The sequence below is a fragment of the Cannabis sativa genome, chromosome X (assembly GCF_029168945.1).
Source record: "Cannabis sativa cultivar Pink pepper isolate KNU-18-1 chromosome X, ASM2916894v1, whole genome shotgun sequence".
Classification (NCBI taxonomy): Eukaryota; Viridiplantae; Streptophyta; class Magnoliopsida; order Rosales; family Cannabaceae; genus Cannabis; species Cannabis sativa.
Genome location: NC_083610.1, coordinates 55959460 through 55971006, shown reverse-complemented (window position 1 = coordinate 55971006; position 11547 = coordinate 55959460). Strand labels below are relative to the sequence as shown.

General features: G+C 33.3%; 1 protein-coding gene and 1 long non-coding RNA gene across 2 annotated transcripts; both read right to left on the bottom strand.

Annotated features, from left to right (window-relative positions):
• Nucleotides 1-2610: 2610 nt before the first annotated feature.
• LOC133032449 (uncharacterized) lies at nt 2611-5154 on the bottom strand. Its single transcript, XR_009685086.1, has 3 exons — nt 4765-5154; nt 4113-4174; nt 2611-3723 (listed from the first exon to the last, which is right to left on the bottom strand). It is a non-coding gene; the product is annotated as an uncharacterized LOC133032449 (long non-coding RNA).
• Nucleotides 5155-5485: 331 nt separating this feature from the next.
• Nucleotides 5486-5824, bottom strand: LOC115720859 (uncharacterized). Its single transcript, XM_030650046.2, has one exon. It carries the CDS (start codon nt 5822-5824, stop codon nt 5486-5488), a length of 339 nt encoding a protein of 112 aa, XP_030505906.2.
• Between the last annotated feature and the right edge of the window lie 5723 nt (nt 5825-11547).

The window sequence follows — 11547 nt, the reverse complement described above, 5'->3', positions numbered from 1 at the left end:
AAAAAAAAAAAACAGAAATATATATATACTAGGTGAATGTACGTGTCGAGCCACGTATTGATAGTTTTATTTAAGATTTTAGTCTTTTTAAGATTTTGAATATATTTTATTTTTAAAGATTTCAAATTTTTTGTTTGAAAAAATTAAATATTTATATTTGAAATATTATTTAATAATGCATTAAAAATAATATTAGTGTAATTATAAAATTATAAATAAATTTATTATTGGAGTAGTAGATTATTCTATTTAGTTCTTTTTTTAACATAGTATTGTAATGTAAGTTTATATCTATAAATATTTTGTAAAGTGTTAATATTATATGAACATCTTCATTTATAAAGCTAAAAAGTGGGTCAATAACAGAAGTGGTATATCTGCAATCACACAAAGATAGAAGTGGTATTTTTGCTAAACCATGACACTTGAATCATCGGGCCGAATTAACACCAACACTTGGACTACATTTGATGACTCTCTATTGCCAAAAATTTCTTCTCATTAGAATAGAAAAGAAATTAATAAAGCAATTAAAAAGAATAACATCACATTATGCATCGGAATAAAAAAAAAATAAAGATTTTTTTAAAAAATAAATAAAAAAAATTATTAATATTCTCCCAAAATAGGTTTGTTAGAGAGATATAGTTAAGATGATTTTTTTAATTTAAAAAGAGATTATTAATATTTAAAGGGTAAATACCATTTTGGACCCTGTGTTTTGCAAAAGTTACAGATTGGAATTTGTGTTTTGTTAAATGACAAAATAGACCATGTATTTTCTAAAATAGTAAAAATAGGACCATGAGCTTAATTTTTGACAAATTTTTTTTTAATACAACCAACTTGAAGACAATGCTTAATACGAACAGATACAAAAAATGTAAACAGTTTTGTCATAGCACTTTTAGATCGGATTATAATTTAACTTTATTTTGACAAAAAATCAATTCAGGGTCCTATCTGTACTATTTAAGAAAATACAGGGTCCATTTTGTCATTTAACAAAATACAGGGTCCAATTGGTAACTTTTGTAAAACAGAGAGTCCAAAATGGTATTTACTCATATTTAAAAGATTGTTTAATTTTTTGGGTTTAATTATTGAGTTTATTTGTTAACGGGAGATCAAATTTAACAGAATATTCTTTTTATTTTTAAGTATATTCTGTTAAACCAAGAAATGCCGTTAGATAGGCACTTTTAATATATAAAGATATAATTTGAGTTTGTATGCTTAGTTTTCTATCTAATTAAAAAAATCTCTCATTTTTATATTATATGAGTTAAGATTGTTTCATTAGCTAAGAAAAAATCAAAAAAAAAAAAGTTTTTCGGAAAAAAAAAAGTTAAATTTGACTTAAGTATTTTTATATAAATATATTTTTAATATAGTGTAAATGGTAATGATTTTTGACATTTTTTTTAATTAAGTAGCTAAATTAAGCACAAAAATTTAAATTTCTCTTTTATTATTTGTCATTGGATAATAATCTAATAGTTTAATATTTTTAAAATTAATATTTATAATTAAATGGCTTAGTAACCATCAATTGGTAATACCCATTAAGAAGTGTTTCATATATATATATATTAGTTAGTTACAACATATATTTGTAATAAAAGATAATATTTATAAATATAATATTAGCTTTTGTATAATGGTTAAGCTAAATTACATATATTATAGAAGTCAAGGATTTAAATCTCACCAAGAGCATTTATTTTTCTTTTTAAGTTTAATTTTGCCTCTTATCTTATTAAAAAAATTACGCCTCTCTCACTTTAAATTTTGAATTTGTCACTGTCATTAAGGTGGAATCTTATCTAACACAACCTTTACAATCCTTTAATTATAAGTAAAAAGATTCACGTCACCCCAATTAAACTGAAGAGCCAATTCAAGGCCAGAAATAGTCGCTGCTAATTCGCTAAGAATAGCAAAGTTGATAGTCACCTTTAAAGCACTCAAAGCCAGCACTTCTCCATTCCAATCGTGCACCACCACCCCGACAACTTCAATACCCGCTTTGCTAGTATAAGCCACATAAACTCGAATTTTCACAGACCTAGGGATACCTCAACAACAGTGGAAGCTTAATCATAAGACAACTTAAGCAATTGCCTAAGGCCTCACATAATTTAAGACTTACATTTTAAAGGTAATATACATTTTTTTTTTTAAATATAGGTGATAAACATTAAATTCAATATTTTTTTTTGAAACAATTAAATTCAATAAATTTAAACATTAATATTTACTACTAAATGTGAATATTACATTTCAATTAATCTAAAATTTTGGAACTATCAATTAATAATTAATGAATTTTTCTTAATAAGAAATTTTATATATAAATTACCTCTAAATAATATTATAATGTTTTTTTACAATTATACTTATTTTATTGTGATCATTTGTATGACTATTGGTTTAATTTTTTATGAAAGATTCTTATAAATGAATTGAAGTTCATTTATGAAGACAAAAAAAAAAAAATCGATGATTATTAATACAACATGTAAAGAATAAAATGAAATTAATATAAAAATTAAAATCTTAATAATAAGAATTTAATTAATTAATATATCTCTAACTAAAAATAAAATTTTAATAAACTGATATAATTAATAATTTTGTCAAAAAGTCTAATTTAATTTTCGCCTAAGGCCTTGTTCAAGCTTTGCCTAAGGCCTTGTTGAAGCTTGAGACAATCTTACCTAGCGAATGTCATGTATTCTGCCCGTAACTTTGCCATTGACTCCTTTAGTCATGAGAACCTTTCTATAGCGAAGAAAAGCCACATTGATCTTGTTTTTGATCTCTCCTGTAAGCCATCTCTCCCCGTTATGGTAATTAGTATCCTTAAAGTACCAAAGATAATAGTAAAGGACAACAGCAAAAACCACAAAATCATCATTGTTACCCTGTATATTATTAGCATCAAGAATCCTTGAATTAAAAATCCAATTAACAACCTCTCCACAAATGAAAAGGAATTTCATCAGTGCGAATGTTGCACACACTAGAGAACCAAATACCTTTAGTTATGGGACACTTGTGTAGAAATGTTCTGCAGAATCACTATAATCCTCTCCACATAAGGAACAAGATCCCACCGTATTGCCAAAATTACAGCTAGACGTGTTCCAAAAGGGAGAGAATCCTTATACATCTTCCACAAAAATAATTTCAATCGATCATGAATTTGAGAAGACTAAATTTTCAAGTAAATCTCATCCTACTGCATAAATCTAGTTTTGTTCAAATCCCAGTAAGCCATTTTCAAAGAGAAAACACCATTAGGAGATGACTTCTACAACAACAAAGAGAAGATAATGTTTGCAACCTCACTACGAAAAAAAATTAGAGATCACCAATGTAACGCCCTAACTCGTAAAGGCGCCACGTATGTGCTTTTATCAATTAATTTATAATAATAAACTTACAGTTTAAGAAAATTTTGTTTAACTAAAAGTTTTAATAAAATAACTTAATTTCATAATTAAAACTTTTCTTACAAAATACTACTGGTTTCGAGGATCCCCTTGTTTATAAACTTTTACACCATGTAACAAAATAGCTATTACAAAATAAGGTTATATTTTCAAAATACAGCCAAAAGATGGATCCTGTCCATTGAGAGCCAAGATGCAGCGACTGATATGTACATTGTCGAGAGACCTCAGACTCATGCTTGGTCCAGCTTTCCTTTACCCTTACCTATACCACAGAGCACCTCGTGAGTGACGAAGACTCAGGAAGAAAAGCAGATAAAACATGATCAACACAATAAAGCATAATCTCAAAATAATGCATCATATAGACTAAATACTCATTCAAGCATAATGCAGTAAAGATAAACAACTAGTTGTCTTATAAGACAAACTGACCTTGATGCTTTATAAAGTATCCTTACCACTCGTTACCAACGAGTTTTATATGTCACTATCGTTGCTTATGAAGAACCTATCAGCAGTTTTCAAAAGTGAGTAATAACTCATTTCTAACAACGATAATTACCGTATCTTTACCTCGATTATAATCCAATCACAAACGATAATAATTGTATCACATTTGACATGCTAAGTAGTGCAATTGGTTTTTCTTACCTTGAATCCAAAATTAGGTGTGTGGGTCGACCTGAGTTGAATAATGCTCGACGATCCCGGTTCTTATGTCACAACAATAAAACTTGGTGAATAACTTAACCAAATCCCAAAATAAGCCCTAATTTCACAACTGGACAAACCCTAATCATTATGGGTTTCGAAACAGCCTAACATAGATAAAACATCCTAAACTACATTCTGAAAACACCCTGAAAAAAAAAAAAAAAAAAACCAATTTCGAAAAAACTAGAGTTTTCCCCCTACTGGCCAACCGGTTGATCGGTTCCTGCTGCAGAAAAGAAAAACTCTGGTTTTTTGAACCAAAACCCAACCAAAGCGTCTTCAAACCTATTCAAAATTTCTAGAACAATTCAACATCATAAAATTAACATATCCAAACATTCAAAATTCAAAAACACATCAAAATAACCAATTCACCATAATTGAGTGAAATTTGAGTTCTTAAACTCAATTCACCTAATTCAAGACCTAGCAACCAAGGAATTATCCAATTCACTCACAAACAATGTTAAATTAAACCTAGAAACATATTCTGAACTCAATTTACACCACAGACCCAAAACCATAGAAATACCCAATAAAATCTAACCTAAACCTTAAGAAATTAATGAGAAAAAGAAGGAGAACTTACCTCAAAGCTTGAACAACACCTAGGGTTAGCTAATTTAGCTAGAAAATAGTGGATTTGATGAACAAAACTTCTTTGCTTCAGTTGGTTTCTAGGGCTCGAAGGGGGAGAGAGAGAGAGAGAGAGAGAGAGAGAGAGAGAGAGAGAGAGAGAGAGAGAGAGATAAAGTGATATTCCTTAGTTGAGTTTATCTTCAATTATCTAACTAAATGTTAAATTTAATAATATAAACCTAACATTAAAACACTACTTCAGCCTAGATAATTCTATATAAGACAAACTAATATACTACCTAATGAATGATTATTTTGCCCCTCCATTAAACACTCAAGTTAAATAAAGCCCAGGGTATTTTTGTCATCTCTAACTACTCCGAGTAAACTAACAACTTAACTTTCTAAACTAGTCCAGTATATTCCCAATATATCTCATCATTTATTTCCGTAATATTTCTGACCAATCCGTCGAGTTTTCACGGTCGTCGAACCCAAAAACATTTTATTTTAAAAATAGTATATAAAATACCCACATAATCCGCTAAAATCTCTGTAATTAATAAATTACGCTTAATTATTCATATAATTACATATTTAATAAAATATGTCTAATTTATCATAATTATAATTTTCATGATATTACAACTATTCCCTCTTTACAGAAATTTTGTCCTCAAAATTTACCTAAATAACTCGGGATACTGCACCCGCATCTGCGACTCTAACTCCTAAGTCGCTTCTTTAACCTTGTTGTTCCTCCACAACACTTTAACTAGCAGAATAGTCTTGTTCCGCAACACTTTCTCCTTCTTATCCAAGATCTGAACTGGTTGCTCCTTGTATGATAAGTCCGTCTGAAGTTCAATGTCCTCGTAACTCAGAATATGTGTTGTATGAGACATATACTTCTGAAGCATTAAGACATGGAACATGTTGTGAACTCCAGATAAAGTAGGGGGTAAGGCTAGCCGATAGGCTACTTGACCTACCCTTTCAATTATCTCGAACGGACCAATAAACCCGGGGCATAGTTTTCCTTTCTTTCCAAATCTCTGAATCCCCTTCATTGGTGATATTCAAAGGAAGACAAAGTCCCTAACTTGGAACTCAATATCCCTATGCTTCGGATCAGCGTAGCTTTTTTGTCTACTTTATGAGGCAAACATACGAGCTTGAATTTTCTCAATGGCCTCACTAATTATTTGGACTGCGTCGGGTCTAAGGTATCTTCGTTCACCGGCTTCATCCCAATGAATGGGCAAATGACATTTTCTTCCATATAGCATTTCATACGGTGCCATACCAATAGTACTCTGATAACTATTGTTATATGAAAATTCAATCAGAGGAAGGTACTTGTTCCAGGAACCTTCAAAGTCCATCACACACGCCTGTAGCATATCCTCAAGTATCTGAATGGTCCTTTCAGACTGACCATTAGTCTGAGGATGAAAAGTTGTACTGAACTTTAATTTAGTACCCATTGCTCGCTGTAAACTCTCCTATAACTTGGATATAAACTTTGGATCTCAATCTGAGACGATTGACTTTGGAGCACCATGAAGTCGAATTATCTCTTTAACATATAGATCAACATACTGATCCACTGTATACGAAGTCCGCACTGGTAAAAAGTGAGCTGATTTTGTATATCAATCCATAATTACCCAGATGGAATCATAGAGCCCTACCGTTCTTGGTAATCCACCCACAAAGTCCATGGTTATATCCTCACATTTCCACTTAGGAATCTTCAGAGGTTGAAATAATCCCACTGGTCTCTGATGCTATGCCTTAACTTGCTGACAAGTTATGCATTTTGACACGTATTCCACTATATCACTTTCATACTTGGCCACCAATACAATGCTTTCACATCTTGATATATCTTAGTTGTTCCTAGATGTAATGAGTATGGCGTGGTATGAGACTCATATAGAATCTTCTGTCTAATACTATCATCAATTGGTACACAAACCCGGTCTTTATACCACAATAACCCATCTGATGAAATTGAGAAATTCTTTACTGACCCAGCTTCAAACTTCTCTTTATACTCTTGTAACACTGGATCACTTTGTTGGGTTGTCTTGATTCTTCCTAGCAAATCAGACTGTCACGTAATATTGGCTAGTTTCCCAACTACAAACTCAATCTTTGCTCTGGTCATATCCTTCGCCAACTTTGATGAGATTTTCTTCAGTTCATATACTTGTCCCAGACCCTTTCTACTTAGAGCATCCACTACCATATTTGTTTTTCCAAGATGGTAGAGGATCTTACCGTCACAGTCCTTAACTAATTCCAACCATCTTTGTTGCCTCATATTCAAATCCTTCTGAGTGAAAAAGTATGTGAGGACTATCGCTGCCAGTTCAATATCGTGTGTGGGATACTGATATTCATACTCTTTCAGTTGCCTAGACGCATAAGCAATAACTTTACCAAACTGCATTAAACACAACCTAACCCTTATTTTGAAGTGTCACAGTAAATCACAATTTTCTCATCACTGATTGGCAAGGTTAGCACTGGTGCAGTAATTAACCTCTGCTTTAACTCCTAGAAGCTACTTTCATATATGTCAGTCCAAACAAACTTACAATTCTTTTAGGTTGATTCTGTTGGGTTTTATGCCCTAAATAAAACTCATTTCAATATAATCAGATTTACTTATAAATATAGATCAGAAATAACATTTAATGTTGCATGGTTCACATGATTTATTTCATGATTATATGTACATAATGTATAAATTCATCTAAAACCCTTTTCACATACTTGATCCTGTTTATTGTGATGTCAACACATTGGAAAGTAAACATGACTATGTGAATAAAGTTTCCTAGATTTATCAGACATAGGGTTTTACTGATATGATAATCTACAACAGAGTTTACTTGCATTTGGAGAAGTGCTATGTTCTTTCCAGGGCATTGGTTAAAGTAAAGCTCAGGTTAGATGCATGGAGTATGCATCGGAAGGGACCAATATTGAACTTTGACTTAGATTTATTAAAGTTACCGTAATATCTATTCAAGTCAATATCGCCTAGTTGATCCTAGATCAAATGATCTTAATCCTGATATGATTAGGCTCAATCTCGAGAGGCTATTCGTGTTCTTTGATTTGTTAGTTAAGCCTACTTTTAGGTCAGGGTGATACGTACATTTTGGGAACACGGTAGTGCAATTGAGTGGGAGCGCTATCATAAACATAGAATCTATAGCTTCTATCTGGCGAATAGTAAGCAAAGGATGATCTCCTTCGAGCTTGACCAAACGAACATAAATGGTGGAGTACTCATTTCACATAAGCTGAAATATCATTTATACGGGGTCAATGTAACGCCCTTACTTATGTAAAATAAGATGCCATAAACAAACTGGCGTTAAGATACTGATGTTGCCTTTATTAAAAAAAATAACAATTTTCAAAACATGGGTACCCAGTTGAAAATAAAGTATTACCACTTAGGGAAAAGTAATAGAAAATTTAAACGACAACATCCTCGATAAGTTTAATAAATTAAAAAAAACTTTCAGCGGAAGATGGCCAAGACCACACGCAGTTACATGATCACACGAGATACACCCCATGCTGCCCAGACTCAACTTGTCACCGAAAGCTTACAGGCTTACTTATCTGCACATAGGGGGTAAATAAGGGGTGAGCTGCAAAGCCCAGTAAGGAAAAACAAAATACCATGTACCAGCATTCACACATCATAGCACTAACATATACATCAAACATACAACAAACTAATCATAAGTATAGATAGAGGCAGCCACACAAATACTGAAATACCACACACTCACACTCCAGCTTCCATACAAATCTGGAGTGTCTTACGTTCTTAACCGGAACGCAGTACCAATAACCAGTGCACCCTTACGTACACTGCTTCACTTACCACATCACCATACATGTGTGGTTTCCAACCACTTCCAAGTACCTGGAACATGATTAAACAGCCATATACAATCCATCGACAAAACACTAATATTTCACCGAAACTATCACATTTCACAGTTTCAATACAATTTATTCAAGCAGTCATACTAGGTACTCAAACCATATAAAGAGTAAGTATAAAGTATAATTATTTTTCCTTACTGGGCTTTGCAGCTCACCCCTTATTTACCCCCTATGTGCAGATAAGTAAGCCTGTAAGCTTTCGGTGACAAGTTGAGTCTGGGCAGCATGAGGTGTATCTCGTGTGATCATGTAACTGCGTGTGGTCTTGGCCATCTTCCGCTGAAAGTTTTTTTTAATTTATTAAACTTATCGAGGATGTTATCGTTTAAATTTTCTATTACTTTTCCCTAAGTGGTAATACTTTATTTTCAACTGGGTACCCATGTTTTGAAAATTGTTATTTTTTTTAATAAAGGCAACATCAGTATCTTAACGCCAGTTTGTTTATGGCATCTTATTTTACATAAGTAAGGGCGTTACAAATGGTATCAGAGCCTTGACCCAGCCGGAAGTGTGGTCGACGAGGACGTCGGACCCCGAAAGGGGGGGTGATTGTGACAGTCAGTAGTCTCGTGATCCGTAAGGGGAAATACCGGGTAAGCTGTACAATTCCACACCGCCTGGGGAAGGTCAAGCGGGATGATTCTGAGACTGTGTAGGTATGGCACTACACAGTTGAAGAGAGCTTAAATGGATTGATTGGTACTACCTATATCAACAAGGTGCATCTTGTTTTTCGGTAGCCCATCTTGAAAGAACTCCACAGTTAAGCGTGCTTGGCTGGGAGTAATTTCAAGGATGGGTGACCTCCTGGGAAGTTTTCCCAGGATGCGTGTGAGTGAGGACAAAGCACGCTGGAAACACTTGTGTTGGTCTGTAGGGTCAGTCATCAATCCAGGAAGCAGCCAGAGTGGCGTACTCGTGTATAAGAGCCATTAGTCCGTGGGTGTAAGGGCCCAATGGAGGCTTGAAGCGGGGACGTTACAGTCAAGTGTTTTAAGGAATAAATACATTGTAGGGTGTAACGGTAATTTAATCCCTTTACAGTGTAGATCATTCATATAGAGGATCAGTGATCACATTAGGATTATAACAATGGATAACTAATGATGTGTCTATATGGTGGAACATATAGAGCATTCTATATAACTGAGAGTGCAATTCTAAGTTCTATGCGTGGATTCAACGAAGAATTAATAAGTTAGTGAATTTTAGTGATAAATTCTTGATCTACTTATTGGAAGCTCGGTTATATAGACCCATGGTCCCCGCACTAGTTGAGATAATATTGCTTGTAAGACTCATATAATTGGTTTTGATTAATCAATTATAATTCTCAATTTAGACTATGTCTATTTGTGAATTTTTCACTAAGTAAGGGCGAAATTGTAAAGAAAGAGTTTATAGGGGCATATTTGTTAATTATGATACTTTGTATGGTTCAATTAATAAATATGATAAATGACAATATTATTTAATAATTATTTATAGTTATTAAATAGTTAGAATTGGCATTTAAATGGTTGAATTAGAAAATTGGCGTTTTTGAGAAAATCATATGCAGAAAAGATAAAACTGCAAAATTGTAAAAAGTGAGGCCCAAATCCACATGTATAGGGCCGGCCACTTTTGTAGGGTTTTTCCCTCTGATATTTTCATTATTTTAATGCCAAATAATTCAAACCTAACCCTAGTGGAATGCTATAAATAGATAGTGAAGGCTTCAGGAAAATAGCACTTTTCTTTTGACACTTCTGATTCAGAATAAACTGAGCCTCTCTCTCTCCCTATCTTTGGCCGAACCCACTCTCTCTTTCTTCTTCCTCAAATTTCGAAATACTTAGTGTATGAGTAGTGCCCACACACAGCAAGTGATACCTCAATCATAGTGAGGAAGATTGTGAAGAAAGACTTTCAGCAAGAAGGAGGTTTCAGCATCAAAGATTCAGAGAAAGAGATCTAGGTTCAGATATTGATAATGCTCTGCTACAGAAAGGAATCAAGGGCTAGATATCTGAACGGAAGGAGTCATATTATTCCGCTGCAACCAATGTAAGGTTTCCTAAACTTTATATGTGTTTATTTCATCGTTTTAGAAAGTTCATATTTAGGGTGTTAATCAACATACTTGTGAGTAGATCTAAGATCCTGGTAAAATAATTTCCAACAGATTCCGTTAAGAGTGTAGAAATTTTGGCAAACCCTTCAAGAACCTTCTGTACTATCCTGCTAATCCTAGAAAACTTCTAACTTCGGTTGCAGACTTGGGTCGAGGCTAATCCCAAACTGTCTCAATCTTCACCGGGTCCACCAAGATGCCATCTTTGTTTACAACATGCCCTAAGAAGCTTACTTGTGGCAGCCAGAACTCGCATTTCTTGAATTTGGCAAAGAGCTTATGCTCCCAGAAATGTTGCAACACCATCTGAAGATGTAATTCATGTGCCTCTTCTGAATCAGAGAAGATCATAATGTAATCAATGAAGATAATTACAAAATCATCTAGAAAAATCTTTGAATACTCGGTTCATCAGGTCCATAAATGTCGCCAAAGCATTAGTTAATCTGAAGGACATCACTAGGAATTCATAGTGTCCCTACTGTTGGAATATGTTTTACCAAGATCTAGATTTACTACCATGTATGTTATTTAACATCCTAAATATGAATCTCTAAAACAATGTAAGTAAACACATATAAAGTTTGAGAAACCTTACAGTGGGTGCATCAGAATAATAATGGCTCCTTCCACTCAGATCTCTAACCCTTGTATCCTGTCTGTAGCAGAGTATCACCAAGATCTGAGCCCGAA

Excerpts from the sequence above, each read along its gene's own strand:
- LOC115720859 (XM_030650046.2), bottom strand. The coding sequence starts at position 5,824 with ATGAAGGGGATTCAGAGATTTGGAAAGAAAGGAAAACTATGCCCCGGG.